General features: G+C 45.1%; 1 protein-coding gene across 13 annotated transcripts in view; it reads left to right on the forward strand.

Annotated features, from left to right (window-relative positions):
* Positions 1 to 22,977, forward strand: part of ADD1 (adducin 1) — a 109,564-nt gene that overhangs the window by 55,195 nt on the left and 31,392 nt on the right. For 7 of the 13 annotated variants that reach the window (XR_013220098.1, XR_013220096.1, XM_077280035.1 and 4 more), the window contains exons 4-10: positions 7,321 to 7,472; positions 9,348 to 9,428; positions 11,308 to 11,457; positions 11,848 to 11,991; positions 12,079 to 12,177; positions 12,377 to 12,547; positions 14,081 to 14,425. Coding sequence is in view for 9 of the 13 variants with exons in the window: in XM_077280035.1 (XP_077136150.1) it covers positions 7,321 to 7,472; positions 9,348 to 9,428; positions 11,308 to 11,457; positions 11,848 to 11,991; positions 12,079 to 12,177; positions 12,377 to 12,547; positions 14,081 to 14,425 (1,142 nt within the window). In the remaining 4 variants the exon portion in view is untranslated. The remainder of the gene's footprint in view (positions 1 to 7,320; positions 7,473 to 9,347; positions 9,429 to 11,307; positions 11,458 to 11,847; positions 11,992 to 12,078; positions 12,178 to 12,376; positions 12,548 to 14,080; positions 14,426 to 22,977) is intronic. The other 6 variants (XR_013220099.1, XR_013220097.1, XM_077280036.1 and 3 more) reach the window with 1 other exon arrangement.

Raw genomic sequence — 22,977 nt, forward strand, 5'->3', positions numbered from 1 at the left:
TACCATATAGTGCGCTGAAAAATGGGAAACAATTTCCAAACTGATCTGGCAATATGAATCTCCAGGTCAGTACAAGTGTGCAGATACCAAACATAGTTTTCATTTTTCCTAGATATGGCTCTGTGTGAGAGCTTTTTTTTTTTTTTTTTTTTTTTTGCCCCGAGCGGATGTTTTTAGTGATACCATTTTGGGGTAGATACGCTGTTTTGATCGCCTCTTAGTGTGTTTTATTGTAATGTTGCAGTGGCAAAAAAAAAAAAAAAAATGTAATTCTGGCGGTTTTATTTATTTATTTCTCGTTTTGCCATTTACCGTTTACGATTAATTTACTTAGCAGCGATACTATATTTATTTTGTTGTTGTTTTTCAGTGGGGCAAAAAGGGTTGATTTGAATTTTTTGTGGGGACTTTTTTTTTTTTCCATTTCATATTCTTTAAAACTTTTTTTTTTCTTACTGTATATAAAAGTTCCCTTAAGGGACTTGAAACATTGTCTGATCGCTTGTGCTATAGTGAAAATCCCAATCTATGAACGCTGGCCATGGGCTGGCTTTCTCAGGAGTATTGTAGTGACAATCACGGAGGTAATCAGCAGACCATCGGCAGCGGTCTCGCCCGTGGCTGTTGAAGACACATGATGGCTGATTAAATCGGAAAACATCTGCCAGGAAAGATGCGGCCTTGCATGCCAAAAGGCAGGGACATGATCTATTATATACGTGAAGGGGTTAAAAGGAACAGGTCTCCTAAGAAAACGCTATTTACCTACAGATATAGGATTTAGTTGCAGGTGAATAGTGTTACACTGATTTCTTACTGAAAGTGCGGCCATCATGAGAAAATTAACTTATTTTCTCTATCCCCATGATGGCACCACGGAGAGAGGGGTCCGCCCCCAGGGACAGGAAACCTACAGGTGAAAAAGGGCGTACCTCTCTCCCACATCAGTTGGTTTCCTGTCCCTGACGGGGAACCTACAGCACGTACCTGAAGGATCTTCGTGGGATTCCAGGAGCTGGTACAGTCGACTTCATAACAGGGGGCGCCCTGTTACGGCTGGATCAAGCGTTTTTTTCCCCTCTTTTTCTCCCTTGCCTGAAGCACCACCACAGAGGTCGACGGGCCTCATGGGTGAGTGGAGGGAAGGCAGTGAAAGGAACAAGTCTGCCTTCCTCAAAAAAAAAAAAAAAAAAAAAGGGGGGATGAAGGAGCGGGTGACGGCGGTCACCGTAGGGCTCTACAAATAACATGGAGGTAGCGGCGGCTATCTTCCATAAAGCCCAGCTGAGTTCGGGGAGACACCCGTGGGCAGAGACGCCGGCGCCATCACCGCCAAGTCAGGTGCAGGCGCCGACAGCAAGCGCTGGTATGCACTCGCAGGCGCCATTACCGCAAAAGCGCCGACAACTGAACGCTAGTGCGCGCTCGCCGACGCCATTACCGGCGACAACTGAACGTTAGTGCGCAACGGAACGCTAGTGCGCGCGCGCCGGTGCCCCAGCGTTTACATTCCCTCATGTGAGGCTGGAACCGGAAGTTGGGCGGGCGCATGCGCGGACCGTCACTTCCGGTGTCGCCGGCACAATACAATAAAAGAAGCGCCTAGCAAACGGAAAGTGTGGCAAATTCAAACTCCAGTGCACCAGACAGTGCGGAGGCCACTATGAGCGAAAACGAGGAGCAGGTTATGCAGGAAGCTGTCCAGCGATTACCTGAGCAGACACAAGTGCAGCGGCGTCTGCACTCACAGCATCAGCGAAAAGGAAACGCTTCCTCTGTACAGCGCAGTAGCAGCGGACGATCAGAGTCTCAACGCAGTCGGGGGTCTGCAAAAACCACACGGCCGGCGGCGATTCCAGCGGATACGGTCCCCAGGCCTGAGACGGTATCTCTGATCCACAGGGGGTGAGTGATCTACGTGAAAGTGCTGAGTTTAATACCGGGTTACTCTTTTTTCCTAGGGGAGAAAAAGTACAGGCAAAACTAAGCACAGGGAATGTGCCATATGTTCAGACGAGCTGCCTTCCTCCTGGGAGAAGAGACTATGCAGCGACTGTATAAAAAAGACGATTCAGGAGGAAACCCCATCATTTACCTCAGAATTAAAGTCATTGATAAAAAGCCAGGTAGAAAGTGCCATTAAAGGCATTAAAACCGCAAAGAAAAAACATATAAAAAGTCCTGAGTTCCCTGAGTCTAGTGCGGACGAGTCGAAAAGCGAGTTATCAGACTCAAATAATTCATCAGCCTCTGACACCTCTTCAGTATCCTCAGAGGGGGGGCGCAGTTGCTTCCCTATCGAGGAAACAGACGCTTTGGTAAAAGCGGTCAGAGCAACAATGGGGCTAGTAGATGAGCGACCTAAAAGAACAGCGCAGGACATAATGTTCAGCGGTCTGGAACAAAAAAGGAAAAGAGCATTTCCCGTAAATGAGAAAATTCACTCTCCAATCAAAAGAGAATGGAAAAAGCCAGACAAAAAAGCTCTCCTGACCCCCAAAAGGAAGTACCCGTTTGATGACCCAGCCTGCTCATCCTGGAGTAAGGCACCAAAGTTAGATGTGGCCATAGCAAAGGCCTCAAAAAAGTTTGCCCTGCCTTTTGAGGACATGGGTACCCTAAAAGACCCGATGGACAAAAAAGCCGAGACTTTCCTAAAAAACTCCTGGGAAGCAGCAGGAGGCGGGCTTAAACCAGCTGTCGCGGCCACCTGCACGGCCCGTGCGCTAATGGTGTGGCTCGAGCACTTGGATTCCCAATTAAAGGAGAAAGTCTCAAGAGACACAATTCAAAAATCAGTGTCCGTAATGAAAGGTGCAGCAGCTTTTTTGGCGGATGCATCTGTAGATTCGGCCAGACTAGCAGCCAGGGCTGCCGCCTTCTCAAACGCCGCAAGACGTGCTCTGTGGCTAAAATGTTGGCCAGGGGACCTTCAGACAAAAACAAGACTGTGTTCAATACCCTGTGAGGGTGAATTCTTGTTCGGCGCAACACTAGATGATATCCTCGAGAAAGCCGAGGACAAGAAAAAATCTTTCCCTGGTTTCTCCAACCAGTCTTACAGACGTTCCTTTCGGAATAAAAAATTCATGCGGAGAAAACCTCCGAAAGGGAACAAAGAAACATGGGAGGACAAAAGAAACAAAACCAGAGGTTTTCTATTCAACAAACCCACTCCCGATAATAAAAAAACTCAATGAAGGTGTCCCCCAGGTTGGCGGGAGACTGACCGGGTTTCTTCCAGCCTGGGAAAAAATTTCAAGCAGTCCCTGGATACTAGGCATAGTACGAGAAGGACTCAAACTAAAGTTCCGCATTCCCCCCATCAACCTCTTCATGGTGACACCGCAGAGACAGTCTCAAGAACAGTCGGCTCTCCAGGAAGAAATTCTAGGCCTAGTTCAGAAGGGAGTCTTACAGGAAGTCCCACACCAGGAAAGAGGCATGGGCTTCTACTCTCCCCTCTTCCTCCGAAAGAAGCCAGACGGATCATACAGGACGATAATAAATCTCAAAAAATTAAACAGTTTTCTCGAGATCCCACACTTCAAAATGGAGACAATAAAATCTTGCGTAAAAATACTCTTTCCCAGGTGTTTCATGACTGTTCTAGATCTACGAGATGCATATTATCATGTACCGATCCACAAGGATCATCAAAAGTACCTCCGGCTAGCAGTGAATATCCAGGGGGAGGTGAAACATTATCAGTTTCGGGCCCTCCCATTTGGGTTAGCCATCGCACCCCGGGTATTCACGAAAATAATGTCGGAAGTGATGGCTCATATACGGGAACAGAATGTCCTGATAGTTCCCTACCTAGACGACCTCCTGGTAGCAGGGACATCATTCCATCACTGCAAACAACAGTTGGATTTGGTTATGACTTCTCTGTCAAGCCTAGGTTGGCTGTTGAACCTTACCAAATCAAAAGTGGTCCCATCACAGGTACAGGAGTACTTAGGGATAGTCCTCGACTCAACCACACAAGTGTGCTATCTTCCTCAGGGGAAGATTCAAAAAATGACACAGGCTGCGGTGCACTTGTCAGTATCTCCAGTCACCACGCTCAGGAAAGCCATGTCCCTGCTGGGCTCCATGACAGCCTGTATCCCGGCCGTACAGTGGGCACAGTGCCATTCCCGGGACTTACAATGGGAGACTTTAAGTTCAAACCTGTGTCTGGGAGGAAATTTAGACGGGCAGTTAAGTATATCACCAACTACGATACACTCCCTACAGTGGTGGGCGGACCCGATAAATTTTACCAAGGGGGTTCCTTGGGCACTGCCGATAGAAAAAATCCTGACGACGGATGCAAGCCCCTGGGGGTGGGGTGCTCATGTAGACGGTCAGGTGGCACAAGGAAACTGGAGCAAAAATCAAGAGCTAACCTCATCGAACATGAAAGAACTGCTAGCGGTAAAACTCGCCCTAACACACTTCCTAAAACTCCTCCGCTCCTACCACGTAAAAGTCTTCTCAGACAATCAGGTAGTGGTGGCATACCTAAACCACCAAGGGGGTACCAGGTCGCAAACACTGATGGAAGAAACCCGATCCATCTTTCATATCGCAGAACACAATCTGAAGTCCCTAACAGCCCTTTACATAAAGGGTTCAGAAAACCAGACCGCAGACTTCCTCAGCAGAACCCGCTTGAAACAGGGGGAGTGGGAGCTGAAACAGTCGGTGTTCAACCAAATAGTGAGGCGTTGGGGAGAGCCAGAAATAGACCTATTCGCGGACTATCAAAACCGGAAAGTGAGAAAGTTCTGCTCAATCGATCCCCGGGGAGGGCCAGTAGCTCTGGACGCTCTTACAGTCCCCTGGAACTATCGTCTCGCCTACGCGTTCCCTCCAATATCCCTCATTCCCCTAGTCTTGAGGAAAATTCGGGAGGAGGGGGCAACAGTGATAATAATAGCTCCATTCTGGCCTCGCAGGATATGGTTTTCTTGGCTGAGAAAGATGTCCATAGACAGCCCGTGGGTTCTACCAGACACAAAAAATCTGTTGTCCCAGGGCCCAGTGTGTCACCCCAGTGTAAAAAGCCTACATATGACAGCTTGGCTTTTGAAAGGAAGCTATTAAGCAACAAAGGGTTTTCATCCAACCTGGTGTCCACATTGCTACAGAGTAGGAAACTCGTAACCACCAAAATATATGGCAAAGTGTGGAAAAAATTCATGTCTGTATCGGGGGCTGACCCAGGGGGGAAATCCCAATAGGGAAAATTCTTGAGTTCCTGCAAAAGGGTTTGGAAAAGGGTCTAGCTACAAGTACACTAAAGGTTCAGGTAGCAGCCCTGGGGGCGCTGTATAATTATGATTTAGCCAGAAACCGATGGATCGTGAGATTCATCAAAGCCTCGGGTAGATCAAGACCTGTTTCTTTGCATAATGCCCCTCCATGGGATCTAAACCTTGTTCTAAATGCGCTAACCAAATCTCCTTTCGAACCCCTGGCAGACGCACCCCTAAAGATTCTATCTTTAAAAACAACACTCCTAGTGGCCCTAACCTCAGCCCGCCGCGTTAGTGACATACAAGCATTGTCCGCGTGTCCTCCCTTCACTCAAATTCTCGAGGACAGAGTCATTCTAAAAACAGACCCGGCTTACCTCCCAAAAATCGCATCACAATTTCACAGGACACAAGAGATCTCCCTGCCCTCATTCTGTCCCAACCCCAAGAATGAGGGAGAAAAAACACTACATACCCTTGATGTTAGAAGGTGCCTACTCCAATACTTGTCAGCCACTAGGGAGTGCAGGAAGGATAGGGCTCTGTTTGTCTGCTTCCAGGGTCCACGGAAAGGACAGAAAGCGTCAAAAGCTACGCTAGCGAGGTGGATAAGAGATGCCATCGCCTTGTGCTACTCATCCAGCGGGGCGGCCATCCCGGAGAATATAAAAGCGCACTCGACCAGAGCAGTAGCATCATCCTGGGCGGAAAGAGCTGGCGCTTCAATACAACAGATATGTAGAGCGGCCACTTGGTCTTCCCAGTCTACATTTTTCAAACACTACCGCTTAGACTTGACCTCCTCTGATCTCACCTTTGGTCGAAGGGTTCTAGAGGCAGTGGTCCCTCCCTAAAAAGTTACAAATCTATGTAAATCTCTCCGTGGTGCCATCATGGGGAAAGAGAAAATTGTAGTTACTTACCGATAACGGTATTTCTCTGATCCCATGATGGCACCCGTATATTCCCTCCCTTTTCACACACAGGTGTGCACATTATAATATTGATAATTAGTTTAGTCACGGTGCCTCTGTTAAGTTAAAATTGTTAAGCTTAATTTGTGTAAATATTAAGTTGCAGCTGAAGTTCTGTATAAGGCTCTGTAAACCAACTGATGTGGGAGAGAGGTACGCCCTTTTTCACCTGTAGGTTTCCTGTCCCTGGGGGCGGACCCCTCTCTCCGTGGTGCCATCATGGGATCAGAGAAATACCGTTATCGGTAAGTAACTACAATTTTCTCCCAGGAGCTGCCGGCTTTTAGTCAAATCTGTACACTCGTCCCTGGCATTTTGATTACAGCCCATGACTGAAATCCAGTTGGCAAACACGCCCAGGCACTTTTGAGAGCCAGCATTGCAGTGCATCTGTGCAGAGTGAACTGTCAATCAAAGTGCGGAGGCGTGTTTTCAGTTCATGACTGAAAGCCGGCAGCTCGCAGGAGGCAAGAAGTCAATTTCCTACTTGTAGCCCCATGTTCAGAGGCCTAACAGAATTGTAACGCTAATGACATGCAAATGAACCCTATATCTGCAGGTAAATAGCGTTTTCTGAGATGACTGGTTCCCTTTAAGTTATTTTTTTCTGTTGGTGAGAAACACGCACACTATTCCACAAGGTAGAGGAGCACTTTGTCCATCATCATGGTGTCTTATGGGTCTGCATTCAGTTTTGGTACATTTTTATACTAATCTTGCCAAGAAAACTCTACAGCGCGATTGCAAGAGTTCTTTATATAGATCCAGCTTTCTTTTATCAGGTGGCAATTACAGCAAAGTTGGATGGTGGGGGGGTCCTTATTTTTCAGATCCATTTCCTGCGTAGCACATTGTTCATTTTGCAGTATTGACAGACACAGATGAAGCAAGGTCATTCCGTGAGATCTATGACTGTGGGTAATGAGAGGCTGGCCGTATAAATTATGCAGGTCTGTCCATTCAGTAAAAAGAAAAATTGCAAGACAAAGTTACGAAGACGCTTTCTAGCCCGGAAAGCTTAGATACAGACTCATGTGCAATCCTACTTGTATATTTTCTGTTCCGGAAGTTGTTTAACCCCCCGGTGTGTCTGATTACAGGCTTGGGTATGGTAACGCCCGTGAACGACCTGAGAGGGTCCGACTCTATCGCTTATGAAAAGGGAGAGAAACTGCTTCGATGTAAGCTGGCGGCATTTTATCGATTAGCTGATCTGTTTGGGTGGTCTCAACTGATCTACAATCACATTACTGTAAGTATCAGAATATTACCAGATCTGCGTCTGACGACTGGACACTTTCTCCTTTTGCAGACATAGCTGTAATGATTTCCCCACTTTTGACATATTAGAAGCTAGTTGGGTGGGGTTCCAGTTGCTGGGGATCTGGATGCTTCTTTCCATTACCGAAGCCCCAGATTAGGGCTGCTCTCCTCCAAGACAGAAGTTGGGCTCAGACTTTCTATAGCGTTAATCCTCGGAGGGGAGCAGCCCTCATATAAGCGCTTCTGTCCTTCCATTTTAACAATCGGAGGAGGGTCTCTGCACCTGGACCTCCACTGATCAAAACTTCTGACATGTCTCCATGAGGCGTCAAATGTTTTCCGACAGTGAAATTATACTATAAAGTGCACCGTGTGCTCCAAGTAATGACAAAACTTTTTCAGCTATAAAACCGCAAAAGACTTTCCGCCCCTTTCCTTTTGATCTGGTCAAACCTTTCAATGAAGACTCATGCTTTATCATTTGATAAGTGAATAAATTGATAATGATCCATGTTTTATATCATGGAGTGCAGCCAACATGGCTTTTAAGGTTGTAAAGCAAAGTCCTCATTGCAAATCTAGAGAAAGTCAAATGAAAACACGAAGGTCGTAAGAAGTCGCTCCCCTTCATTCCTCAGTCACACAAGACCTAAACTACTGGCTGTGCTGTGTATTCTGCCATCACACAAACTTGGCACACTCATATTTTTTATTTTTTTTTTACGTTTGCTTCCTTGTCTTTCCCTTTAATTAAGAAGATCTATTACTCTTTAGGGGTAAGGATTTGGAGAAATACAATATTAATAAGTATACTCTTTACAAAAGCTGTTGATTGTTTTCAGCAGCGTTGTGCAGTGCCTTTTATTTTCTTACTTGGAGATTGACCTAGTATAGTCCATTACTATTTGTCAATGCCAGGAAATGATGGGTGTTGCTCAATCCCTAAGTAGCATATACATTTCAGTGCAACTCAAGACGACCTGTCAGCCACTGCTTCCCTTAGTATATACCATTTGTGTTTTAAATCCTCCATACAGTTTGTGATATGGTTTTTTTTGTCTCTAGAGGGCGTGTCTTGTGGGATCCTCTGGGGCGTGTCTTGTGGGATCCCCTGGGGCGTGTCTCGCGACCGCTTTTCATTACTCTGAGCCACGTCCCCTTGTTGAAGACCATGAAAATTAGCACTAAATAAAGGCCCCGTTCCTCTACTCCCTTTTCATTAAATATTTCGATGATATCCCATCACTATAGGAACAATATGGGTCCCACCCCAAGGACCCCCTTAATTCTTGGAATGTAGCACCACTTGGAGGGGTGCCAGGGGACACCCAACAATAATAATGTGATTGTGGCATATTCTGGCGATAAGCCATCACTGAGATGGTAAAAAACCTCTTTAACACTCTCTGCTCCTTCTTTTAATAATTTTAGCTGGATTTAGAGTGTATCGATTTTATTTATTTATTTTTCTTCATGGTGTTATGTCTCCTCCGCCCTTTGTTAATGTTTATACGACAGTAACTTCCACCTTTTAATGATATGTGACAATTTGGGGCAGTGTGATTAAATTGTGCACGCATCCCACTGTAATTGATGGACAGGTGTGTTACTGACGCTGTCAGTCATCTCTCAATGCAGTGAGAGGCCCTGGATAAGCCCTTTATTCTCAGATTGCTCTTTTTTTTTTTACCTTCCGTACACCCACCCATTGTACTAGTCAGATAATAATTTAACTGGAATTATACTTTAAGAAAAAAAAGGTGCATTTACTTAAGCACAAACTATTCTAAACTTGTTGTGAAATGCAATCCGATTCCTGCAGCTATGTAAATGCTTGTGACCCCGTGTCCTGTGTCTGATGCAGGTCAGAGTGAGTTCAGAGCAAGAACACTTCCTTATTGTTCCCTTCGGGCTCCTTTATAGTGAAGTCACCGCCTCCAGTTTGGTAAGTTTTCTCTTTGAAGTCCGTCCATTAAGTTGCAAGAAGCTAAAGCCCTCGAAATCCAGACTGTGCTCAGCTGGGACCCCCATGCCGGCTCTCATTAAAAAATACAGATTATATCCCTGGAATAGTGGTGTGTGTGTGTGTGTGTGTGTGTGTGTGTATGTATATACAGGGGAAGGACAAAATAATGGAAACGCCTAACGTTTTGGCATTATAATCTTCGAACATGTGATAAACATGCAAACCGTAACATATGGTAATGTTTTGCAGTTGATTAATTGTGCTATGTGATATGTGTATGTAAATTAACTGTTTGTTTTGCATAATTGTAAGAACATTGATGAGAACCTGATACCAATGGCAGACCTCTCTGCTTTTCAAAGAGGCCAAATTGTTGGTGCTCGTATGGCAGGTGCTAGTGTAACAGAAAGTGCCCGAATGCTTGGCGTGTCAAGAGGTCCTGTCTCCAAAGTAATGACTGCCTTTGAAAGAGAAGGAAAAACGTCCGCAGCAAAGCACAGGTCCGGCCGAAAGTCAAGTTGACTGAGAGAGACCGTCGGACTCTAAGGTGAATTGTGAGAGAGGATTGCAAGACCACGGCTCAGAAAATCACTGCTGAGCTCAAAGAACACCTACAGAACCTAGTTTCCATGAAAACTGTTCGTCGGGAGCTGCACAAATCTGGATTCCACGGAAGAGCTGCAATTAGAAAACCGCTGCTCTCAATGACAAATGTTTCCTAGCGTTTAGAGTGGTGTAGAAACCTCCAGAATTGGTCCCTCGAGCAGTGGAAACATGTGATATTCTCAGACGAATCATCTTTTACCCTATTTCCAACCTCCGGCCGAGTGTACGTTTGGAGACAGCCGAAAGAAGCATTCCATCCAGACTGTCTTCTCCCAACCATAAAACATGGTGGAGGTTCTGTGATGATCTGGGGTGCTATTTCATGGAGATCCGCCGGGCCAATGATATCCCTTCATGGAAGAATTAACAGCCGAGATTATTTAGGCATTTTGGGCGACCAAGTGCATCCAATGGTTCAAGCACTGTTCCCGGAGGGGAACGCCATCTTTCAGGATGGTAATGCACCAATTCATACAGCTAGAATCGTTAAAGCATGGAACGAGGAACATTCTAATGAAGTTGAGCATCTCATCTGGCCCCCACAATCCCCAGACCTCAACATTATTGAGCATTTATGGTCGATTTTAGAGATTCAAGTTAGACGTCGATTTCCGCTGCCATCGTCGCTCAAAGTACTGGAGGGTGTTTTAACTGCAGAATGGGCTAAAATTCCTTTGGAAACAATTCACACCTTGTATGAATCCATACCTCGGAGAATTGAGGCTGTAATCGCCGCAAAAGGTGGACCTACACCATATTAAACTAACTTTTGTTGATGTTTCCAGGTGTTTCCATTATTTTGTCCAACCCCTGTATATGTGTGTATGTATATATGTGTGTGTATATAGAGAGAGAGATATGTAGAAGACACCTGGATGGGGAGATGTGTATGTAATGGAGGTATGTGTGTCCAATATAAATAACGTGTATCGGTGTGTGTGTAAACTATATAGATAGATGGATATACACACACAGATCTGACACAGTCACAACATAGGCTCTCCATACATGTGTTGTGACGGTCACACAGCAGCTGCGGCACCGAACTGCTGATTATCGGGAGCGCTCCGGTATCCGGGTTCCCGATGCAGCTATTCAGTAAGCGCTATAGCTATTCTGATAAGCTCTTATCCAAAGCTATTTACTCATCACTAGTTAGCATAATCTTTTTTTTGTTTTATCCACTTTAACCGGATTAGACCCCATTTCGCATTTCTCTCTTCCTTAGTATGTTTTCTGCTCAATGTTTTAGGTAAAAGTCAACCTTCAAGGTGACATAGTGGACCGTGGCAGTACAAACCTAGGAGTGAATAAAGCCGGATTCACACTGCATTCTGCTGTTTATGCCGCCCGCCCTGACGTGAAATGCATTGTCCATATCCATACCCCTGCGGGGGCTGCAGTAAGTGTGCAGAGCAGCGCTCTTTTACCTTGTCTCTTTAGTTGTGTGTCTTTTCCTGGTGTCCTGATATTGTGTAAACCGCTGGGGCACTGCTGCACAGTGGACATGGAGGAGACGTGCTGCCAGTCTACGGCTGTGGCCCCTTCACTGTCAGGATTGTTGAGGGTTCCGGAAGTCATGAAGTGGCTGCATTTCCTAGCAATATGCCATCCTTTATATACGCACTGTCGTCCCTTTTGCACAGATGTGAGCGACACACATGGCTGCTATGTTAGAGATACATCTGCACAGGCCCCATGAACAAAAAGTCACAGAAACCAAAGTTTCTAGTTGTGACTATCTGCTGTATTTGTGGACCAGAGATGTGAAAGTTGTAACTTTCTCTCCAAGGTGTCTGCCATGAAATGTGGCTTACTGCCGCTGTCTCCGGAGTCCCTGTGCCTAGGAGAGGTGGCCTATCATGACTATCATGGTATACTGGTCGATGAGGAGGAGAAGACATTAATACAGAAAAACTTGGGTCCCAGAAGCAAAGTGAGCATTTCTTGTAATCTGATTGTACCATAGAATTTGCCTGCTACATTTTTATTCTATCTATGTATAATATATATATTTTTAAAGGTGCTTATTCTCCGAAATCATGGCCTCGTAACTATGGGAGAAACTGTAGAAGAGGCTTTTTATTATATCCACAACCTTGTGTCTGCCTGTGAGATCCAGGTAATTCTTCTAACGTTCATAGGCCTCATATCTGATTTATTTTATTTTTTTGCGGCTAGATATTGAAGTGTTCTGTTTTGTCTGACAAATGGGTGGGGACATACTGAAAATTCCTACATACTAGATGACGCACTGACGGCGGAGATTTGTTTTCTTTGTATATTGCATTAGGTCCTTACACAATATTTTCTTGCCTTAGGTACGCACCCTCGCAAGTGCAGGGGGACCAGACAACTTGGTACTACTAGATCCTGGCAAATACAAAAAGTCTCGCTCACCTGAGTCACCGTCTGGCGACGCCATTGCACATCCAAAATGGCTTGTTGGGGAGCAAGAATTTGAAGCCCTCATGCGAATGCTGGATAATCTAGTAAGCAAAGTGTTACTTTTTTTAACCACTTCTCGACATGCGGTATACATGTACATCGCACGTCCGATGCGGAGTACAAAGCCTGCTCCATACTGGGGAGGTGCTGGTTGTGTTACACTCAGATTGCTGCTGTTTAACCACTTACATGCCTCCATCAAACCAATTGGGATTTTTTAAGTGGCGCATTTGCATAACAAGACCATTACGGCATTCTTCAAACCACAACTCCCCTGCGCAAAGAAATTGTGTCATGTCGACATATTGCCATGATAATTGGCGTCCCGGTGAAGGCTCGCATCTCTGCATCTTTGTATTACCATGAAGTCCTGGGCTGCTACACGATGTAATGCTATATAAAGTAAAGCAATCAACCAAAGGTCCGTATGAAGGAATGTAAATGTAAAAAATTAAAAAAAGGAAAAATATTTTTTTTCCTTCAAAAATTTGTAGAGAAGAAAAGCACTTAACCAGTTTTCTTAATTCAAATAAAGTGGGAAATAAAATATATTTGCTATTATGTCTGTAAAGGCTGATCTACGGAAATATAAAATTTATTGACCTGTAGACTGTAAAAAAAGAAATATAATTTTTAGGGTATAATTTTTGTTGAAATTCTATCAGTAAAGATGTCAGCTCACGATGAAAAACCTGAGCCTTCATAAAGACGTAAAAATATAATTTAAAAAAACTCACAGGCCGGAAGATACATTTTTCTTTAGATGGATCCTGTCAGTCTATTCATGGTTTTTGTAGGGCAAGCCGGGGACCATGGGACCTAGACGTGGCTAGTCCGGTTTCGTGCACCAGTCCCAATGACTGACCGGTCTCTCCCCATGTATATACTCAGGAAAGACCTGTCAATAAACTAAAGTGGTGCAGGGAGGAGCCAGGTAGAGGAGGCGCTGGACTAGGCACTTCACTTACGTCTGTGGTCACTGGCCGGATCCTCAAACTGTTTCTTGGTCGCTTCAGAAACAAAACCTCCACTGCTGCAACCGGCTCTGATTACTGTCACCCCGGGTTTGTGAAGCATGAATCAGCTGACAAGTGGCTTCGTGGAGAGGATCAACATTTCACAATTTTTGTTTAGTTATGAGCCAAGATATATATGGCTCTTAAAAGAAAAGGAGAAAAAAAAAGACAGAACAGAAAAATAAACAGAAGAGCAAAATTTGAAAACAAATTGCCCAATCATTTGGGAGGTTTTCCTAATTTTCCATTTTGTCTTACTGTTCTGTCGAGTGCTCACCCACAGAGTCTCCGGACATGTGCCACTCTATGGTCATGCATCCTTAACTGCCATTGTATAAAAATATTTGCATACTAGATGGTACGTGTTTTACACTGTGTGAGGAACATGCAGACTGCTCTTTCTAATTGAAAGTGTTAGAGGAAATATCAGCGTATAACAAGATGACACTGTTGGCACAATCGGGGTCTGCGCTTTGTATGGGCCGACCTTACCGGTGTGTAGTAAGCGCCTTTATCTATGGTTTACAGGTTTTTTTACCTTTGTCTTTTCTTCTTCCATAGGGATACAGAACTGGCTACCCCTATAGATGTCCTGCCCTGCGAGACAAGGCTAAAAAATACAGTGACGTTGAGATCCCAGCCAGCGTCACCGGCTATTCGTTTGCCAGTGATGGTGACTCAGGCACATGTTCTCCTCTCAGACACAGTTTTCAGAAACAGCAGCGCGAGAAGACAAAGTGGCTGAACTCCGGTAGAGCAGACGAAGCCCCAGATGAAGGGCAGAACGGAGGCAGCCCCAAGTCGAAGACTAAGGTGTGGACGAACATTACACACGATCACGTGAAACCCTTGCTGCAGTCTCTCTCGTCCGGTGTCTGCGTGCCAAGCTGTATAACCAACTGCTTGGTCTGTGCCTACCTTACTGTTCATAGTTGATATAGAGCAACCTGAGGTGACTGGCACTTGGAAGCTTTGGGAATACGTTAGTGGGATTCCTTCCCGCTCCTCTTATTACCTCCTCGTAACCTTCCTACAGTGGGGTAGTCGGTAGAAGAACCTTTATTGTAGTCTGCTGGAAACTGCTTAAGGCTATAGATCACCATCTTCTTTCTATCCTGTCTGCAAGACAATTGCTACTAACAAAGAATATACACCTCGCAATTATGACTACATTGACGCTTTCCTATGCTTTTTGTACTGGGTCAGTTTCTTAAGCAGTTTAATTTTGCTAACTTGTGGTCTAATGTCTCTCACTTTCCCTTCTTCCATTTCTGGCGCATTTTCCCAAAGCTTTCAAGTCCCTCACGCCAGCCTCCTTTTGCATGAAACGTTGCATGTTAGTAGATGGCCAAAAATGACAACTGGCAGTAGACATTGGGTCACCATAACTAAAGTGCAGCCAACACTTCACTATAGATACCGCCCTAAGGAAAACTCTTAGAGAAGGTGTTTATTTTGTCTTTTTGGGAGATGAATGAAGGGGTTCTGGCTATTGTTAAGGACCCACGGGCAGCATGAATCTGAGCCTGGCTGCTTGACCTCAGTTTCTGAGAAAACCCAGTTTACAGATCCGGCTAGGACCATAGACACGAGACTAGTCTGGCTTCTCCCCTGCACCAGATGATTGACAGGTCTTTCTTCCGGTCTACTCGCACATTCGAGACCTGTCAATCACCTAGAGCGGAGTGGGAGAAAAGATCTTTTAAACTGTTTTTCTCTGAAATGCTGGAGCCAGATTGCTGCTGGTCTCTATTTCATGCTGCCCGGGGTGTAGACAGCATGAATCGACTCACAGGTTCCCTTTAAGATAAAGGCTACACTCTTCTCCGGCTCTTAGACGTCTAAGGGCACGGACAAACTGCTATATTTCTCCTGTGAGGATCGCATCGCATCTCTCCCGACCTGAGCGTGACAGCGTGATTTATTTCTATGCAGCTGTCACGCTCCGATCAGGAGAGCTGGTGGTCTATCCTCAGTTTGCAATGCGATCCTCGCATGAGAAATATGGCCGCCTGTCTGCCCCCTAAGTGGCAAAATTTAGCAGTTACGAAAGTGGCTATCTAATGTGGTAAAAAAGACAGAAAACTAGACAAACTGAAGACCTGACTAACCTGAGAGAGGCATTTGATAAGGAAAATTGCATCGCAACCCCATCCCCCTCCCCCCATGTTTGAGGCATAATTTTTACAATTGAATGTGAGAAGTTCGATTGTTTCCTTCGTGGTATAATTCTGAACTGAATCCCACCCATATAGTGGCACAGGTTTTAAGCCCTTGTTGCAGTAATCTGATGCTTCATTCCATGTGACGTCGTGTTCCGCAATCTGACCCATCAGTGCGGGGCCCCAGGATCCAAAGAGATGCCGGACGGTAGGAAGATGTTCCCAGGTCTTTAGTCTAGCAGTTGAGCTACAGACGTGGCCGCCGGACCGCTGTCCTGCTAATCTTTTTTTCCTGAACTGTAGTTCAGAGGTGGACTGCACGGCGAGCGAAGCTGCGGTAGCAGATGGTAGCACTCTGGATGGCTTCATTTAAGAAATCTGAGTTGAGTTTTAGTGGACATATTTTTACTATAAGAAGCTCCAAATTTTGTTCTGTATTGACAGTTTAGTGCTGCTTTTGCACAATGCGTCTTCAGCTACATCGCACATTGTAAGCGTTTATTGTGAGTAGATATTCCTGTGCAATTTACTCAAATTATTAATTTCATCATTTATTTTCCACTTAATAATCTCTAATCCAACTCTGCTTATTTTGCACGAATCAGTGCATGATGGGAGCTTCGATGATAGGATAATACGTGCACAAGTACTACATATTTTCATCACAAAATCTAAAAAAAAAAAAAAAAAAACGCGCTTATTATTTTTGCACGTTCAGCTTTGGATATTTATGGAAGTATGAAAATGGTGAAAATATAGGGCATTTTTCGTGTGTTTTTTTTTTTCTTTTTTTTTCTTCTTGTGCCCTTGGGTTCAGTTAAATATTTTTATGTACTATCGTCACCAAAATCAAGCATGTTAAAATCCAACATTCCCAACCTTACCTTCCTCCTTCAACTTCAATACCTGCTGTCAGGGGAGAGTTGGGACCCTCACCCATACACGTCACATGGGTGGTCTGCCTGGTTATAGTGTGTGTATGTTTATAAAATTTAATTTTATATTTTTTTTTAGGAGAGGGCAAGGATTAAAAAAAAACTAACAAACTAATGTTTTCTGCTCTATAATTGGACAACAGAAATGGCTGCTAATAACCTCGGCGTGTACATGGATTCCCTTGCTGACAATTGTCATTACTTAGACGCGCTCTATACCGGAGGACGTCTAATGGCTTCTCGTTCCCCGCTGTTCATGTTCTTTTATCTTAAATATTTTCCGTAACCAATGAGACTATTACTCTTCTGTATGTCACTCACTGATCTTTTTTCCGTCTTGCTGAGCTTCTGTTGTATGTCCTGTGTCAAAACTTGCCCATGAGTCTCATTTTCTCTTATGTAATTAAAGGGAATGTCCATTCAAGCGATACAAGATGGCTAGGCATCAACAAGAGCATATGCCCATCATCAAAATGATCTCCATGTTGGTGCATAAGCTGTATCAGTAGTTTCATGCAGATCTGGGTAGTACAGCCCTGGCTTTGAGTTTGCATTGAAAATTTAGCTTAATCTCGCCTAGTATAGTTTGCCAATTTTTGACTGTTCAAGACCAGAAGCCACCCCTCCCAGTATATTTCTACCTTTTTGACTACTTTTAGGCAGGGTGCCTTTAATGAACCATATTACAGCCATAGCTCTCAGTCCACATACCCTGGAAGGTCACCATGTCACTTATGTTATATGGTACTTTAAGTTCACTTAAGTTCCAAAAATAAATTGAGTTAAATACCTTGTAAAAATCCCAGAGTTTCCCTGATTCTGCTGCTTTTTTCCATTTTGTGCCACGTCACTCCATTGCAAAGATATTCACATTTGTTCTAGAGCACAGTATGTGAAATCTCTTCCTTGCAGTCCAGCTGGGCGTTTCTTCAGAGTCTTCTTTGGGGGCGTGTGCTCACCCCTCCCAGAGACTGCCAATCACAGCAGTAGCAGTGTGACACTGCTGAGCACTGATTGGCAGATGAGGAAGGGAACGGTGGGGTGTAAGCGCCTATAAAAACAAATCCTTGAATGGACATCTCCTCAGTCCGGCTCTCATGTTTACATGGAGCAGTAGCCAGTGACCACAATGTACCATTTCTTTATCGGTTCATTTACGTGTTTACCATTTTATATGAAAAAAAAAAATAAGGCGCAGTAATGGTTTATGAAGATATGAAAGTGAGTATGACCTGACTCCATTTTTCATCATTTTCTATATTGAAATGTTGCTATTTAATTCCCTTCCCCATTTTCCCTTTTATGTGTTTTTTTGTTTTTGTTTTTTTCTCTTGGATCAGCCCATCATTAGTGACACTACCTGAGATCCAGGTTGTTATGCTTAGCTAGAAACCAGAAATAACCTCAAGTTTATATAGTGTCCCAAAAGAATCCATTGCTATACATGGCTGGTCCTACAATTATTTTGGGATTGATCCTTCTTTGTAATCTGTTGATCGACAGTAAACATTTCCTCTAGGGGTGTATTGTTTGGCAGACGATTAATTTTACCCTTTTGGTGAGATATTCTGGATGTGAAAACCTTTTTACAATTTTCCCACAATACGATGAATTAGTGATAACTGGGAGATCAGTGGGGTTTTGTTCGCAGGGGCCTCCACGGAAATCCAGGACTCGGCTCAAACATGTGCAGGACTGCCAAAGATAACGGCGCATAGTGCTCATCTAACTCAATAATATTATTATTATTACACCTACTACATATAGGATCTCGGAGATGGGAACACCCATTTAAAGTGCGGACAGCTGGAGAAAATGAACTTTATTCCTCCAAGTAGCTGCCGGCTTTCAGAGGCGTGCCCAGAATGACCATAACGTATGAAATTAATTAATTTCCTCCCAGGGGCCACGCTTTTTTTTAAACTCCCAATGAAATATCAATTCATGCAACTTTGCTGCCAATCCTTCAGCCTTCCTCCTGGTAATGAATAGAATAAATAATTGGAAAACATAATATGCAAATTGGGAATTAAATTGATAAATCAAACACAATATATAAATAGTACCCAAAGCACATACATGGACATATGCAGGACTCACTGCATAATTCAATAAGAAACAAACTGAGCGGACAAAAGCAGTTTTATAGTCCAGATAAATAAGTAGAAAAAAATCTTTATTTAATAATACACAGATAGCATAGCAGGAGTGTATCATGACAACAAAGCAGCACATATGCATGGACCGGTAAACGGCATGAGGATTTGGTATTGTATAGTGTGTAAGTAAATAACAACACCAAAAGTACCATAGATCAGAATAGGTCAGTAAGCACCATAATTATCAAATAGAACGTATACATATAATTGCATGCACGGACCTAATATCGCACGCACGGCGCCCCCGATGAAGGAATCTTTCCGAAACGCGCGTCGGGGTGGGGTGGCGGCATCAGGCTTGGAATCTCTCACCATTTAGTTTGTTTACCTCCAATTTCTACTATTGACTGTATAGCCATATTAGGTCCGTGCATGCAATTATATGTATACGTTCTATTTGATAATTATGTGTATTATTAAATAAAGATTTTTTTCCTCCTGGTAATGTATGAATAAATGGACAGAGAACCGGAGTTAGGCTATGTGCACACGTAAGAAAAGAGGTGCAGAATTTTCTTCACAAAATCCGCAGCTCCTGGCAGAATCCACAGCCGCGGTTTTTATGCGGATTTTGTGCGGTTTTTATGCGGAATTGCTGCGGATTTTGGCACTGTGGATTTTTATCATGGAGGGGTGCAGAAACGCTGCAGATCTGCACAAAAGAAGTGACATGCACTTCTTTTAAATCCGCAGCAATTCCGCACTTATTTTCCCGCACCATCTGCACAGCTTTTTTTTTTTTTTACATTGATTTACAATGTACTGTAAATCACAGTGCGGATCTGCAGTGTTTCTGCGCGGAAAAAACGCTGCGGATCCGCACTAAATCCGCATCGTGTGCACACAGCCTTACTAAGAAGTGTGTCCTGCACGCTCTGATTGGGCAGTGTATGATGAAGCCCCTTTAGTAAAGAGAATAGTAACGCCCCATTGTCAATTTAGTCATATGGGAGTAGCACAACAAGGAGCTCTGAGAAATGATGCTTTATGATTATTTTATGGGTGTTCACTGATAATCCTGTCCGGAGAGCTGTGGCCATTCAGTGCCAGCGGTTTCCCAGGCCGGGCTAATGGGAATCTTCCACCAATGCAATAATTCTAGTTCTGATATAGAACTCCACCGTTGGCCTTGCACAGGCTTCAGCGCCCGCTATGATGTATGGGGGAATTATACTTCAGTCGCCCAGACTTCCCCTTACGTTACACAGCCCAGATCCTTCTCGGGGGCGCCTGCCTCCATGGACAGTCGCTATTTTTTCTTTTACAATCTCATTTTACTTCTCATTTCTTCCCTCTTCTATCTGAAACTTAATGATTACAAAACAAGCTTAGGTTTATTAGTTGTGCCGATTTTGGCTGATTTCCAAATAAAGTCCCCCGACCCCCTCTCTCCGCTTTTTTGTAGCTTCTTTGTTTTTATTTATTTTCTATGCAAATTTTGGCACTGCCCTCTCACTAAACACAATCACAGTATAATCCCCTTTGCACCAAGTGGTCCTGCGAGATTCTGGATCCAGATATCTCTCTGGACGGGCCGTGCAAAAGGATGGAGCCCGGTGAGTGACTTGTATTGTGTTCTGCAGTCTTTTTATTTTCTGCTTCCATATTGCTTTACTGTTTTGTTTTGGTTTTTTTTGTTTTCTTTTTCTTTTTTTGTAGGGAAATTGAATCAATGATATGTTGGTAGTTTTTATCTAATCCTATGAGCCTCCTGTGGTTGTCCATACAAGTCGCAGAAGTAGCACTAATTTCTATTGGAAGAAATAAATTTGCAAATGCATGGCAATAAAAGAAAAAGGAAACCTGAGGCGCCTCGTGTGGTTTAGACAATTGTCGTTAGTTTGATTGATTGAAGTTTTTAAGTGAATCTCCAGTGTCATAATTAGCAAACGTACAAGTTAATTATATTTTTCTCCCGGTTTCTCAAATGGAAATTTCCAAACGGTTATACATCCTTAAAGGGTTATTCCCTATGTCCCTTCCCATCATTTTTTTGTTTTTGTTTTATTTGGGAGTAGGGGAAGACTATATATGGAATCTGTTGTCAGGTTTTTGCAATGTAATCGGAGCACAGAAGGAAGTGGTGGAAGAAGGAATCAATACAAAAGGGGGTTACAGAATAAATTGTATTGTGCTTTTTCCATTCAATCAGTGTGTTATCAGCAGGAGATTATCACTACTGGACAACTGGCCTTGTGCCTCCTGGTTTAACCACATCCCCAGCACTGACACAATGTTGCATCCTTCTACATTTGTATCAGAAACTGTAGGCAACTAAAAAGGGTATTCACACCGCTCCCTTCTCCACCTGGATGTGGTGGCTGCCAGGTGAACAGGGGCCTGAGGGCCTCCGGTCTGGAGAAAATGTGGGTCTAATTTCTCAAATGTTCCTCTAGGACAAAGGTGAAGCAGCCTGCAGCTGCCATAACCAGGTGGAGAATGAATGGGAAGGAGGCCATGCCCAGACATGGCTCTCTCCGTTCACTTCTATGGGAGCGATGGCGTCAGATGTAGTCGTGCCACCTCTCTAAATCGGTCATTGCCTTGATGTTGAGGAACCCTGTGCGAGAGATGGGCGTAGGGTTCAGTACCTCTATAACTGAGCGGAAGCAGAATTGGGATATATTCACCCAAACATATTTCTAAGAACATATCTTGTGCAGAACATCTTGGAAATTGGCATTTGAGAGAACGGATGGAAAGAATTTACCACTGTGGTATGTTAAATGGCCAGAGAAAGTTCAATGTTACTAATTATGAATATTTCTCCTACGCCTCATTGGGGGACACAGACCGTGGGTGTTATGCTGCTGCCACTAGGAGGACACTAAGTGATACAAAGAAAGTTAGCTCCTCCCCTGCAGTATACACCCTCCTGCTGGCCCTCAGCTAACCAGTTCTTGCTTAGTGTCTTAGGAGGCACTTGGGTCTTTTTTCCAGACCCCATCTTTGTTTTAATTTTTGATTTTTTAATTTTATGTAAATTTTTAATTTTTTATTTAACGGAGTGAAGGGGGCGACGGGTCCTTTTTTTCATAAGGTCCGCTCTCCCCCGAACCAACAACAGGCGAGCACGGCGAGTATACCTCCCCGTCCCTCTCCTGCGACGTATGGCGCACGAAAAAAGTTTGCGCCAGGGCAACGGTTCCTTTTTTGGTCCCGATTTCCCCCAACCCCCTCCAGGACCCTGCATTACAGCGATGTAATTTGGAGACGTAGGCAGTCCGGAGGGGATGTTGTGCCGCAGCCCCCCTCTGCTACAGAGATGCATCAGGGGCCTCTCCATCCCCATCCAGGGTGCATGGATTGAGCTTACAGACTCACAGAAGCGCCCAGCAGACCTGTGAGATCCGGGATGGCGGCTGTAAGTACCTTCTGGGGACTCCCCCCTGCTCCCCCTCAGCGGCAGCGATGCAGTCTGGGTCCCCAGGGAGAGGCACCGCCGACCGGTGGTCGGTGGTGCTCGGCGGCGCTCCGTCGCGGCCGCCGCCGCACATCGTCGGCAGGGCCCATAAATTTAGGCCCCGGCTTCTTCAGCCGGAGTAGGCCGCAGCGGCCTCTATGGGGTAGGCGCCGGCAGTACTTGCGGCAGAGCCCCTGGGGACAGGCGCCGGCGGTCGGGAACTGCGGCGGTTAGCGTCGCCCTGTTGCGGCCGCCGCGCATCCCCAGGCAGGCTGGAAATTTAGTCCCCGGCTTTTCAGCTGGAGTAGGCCGCAGTGGGCAGATCCCTCCCACGGCCGTAACCCCGCCCCCCTAGATCGGCGCTTCTCGTCTGGGACGAGAGGCGCCCTGCAGATCTCGGGGGCCATGCTTCCTCACGCTGCCTGCCTGGAAGATGCGGTCCTGGGGGTGCCACTGGCCAGTACGCCAGCGGCAATCATTCGGCGCGCGGCCCGCCGACGCGCTCCACCGGCAGGCTCCATAAATTTAGTCCCCGGCTTTTGCAGCCGGACTAGGCCGCAGTTGAAATCCTTTTCAGGAGCGGAGGTGCTTTCATGGTCCCGATGGGCTGAACTTCGTGGATGTACAGAAGCCCCTCTCCATGGTCCGGGCAGCCTCCTCCACCACTGTGAAAGCGGACAAGGAGGCGGACGGTTCCTCTCCACCTCCTTAACAAAGGGATGATGGATTGAGGTTTATCTCTCTATCCCTGCACCGTCCACGCTGCAATACCCGACATCCGCGGCGGCTCCATGCCGGG

Source organism: Ranitomeya variabilis, chromosome 1 (genome assembly GCF_051348905.1).
Source record: "Ranitomeya variabilis isolate aRanVar5 chromosome 1, aRanVar5.hap1, whole genome shotgun sequence".
Classification (NCBI taxonomy): domain Eukaryota; kingdom Metazoa; phylum Chordata; class Amphibia; order Anura; family Dendrobatidae; genus Ranitomeya; species Ranitomeya variabilis.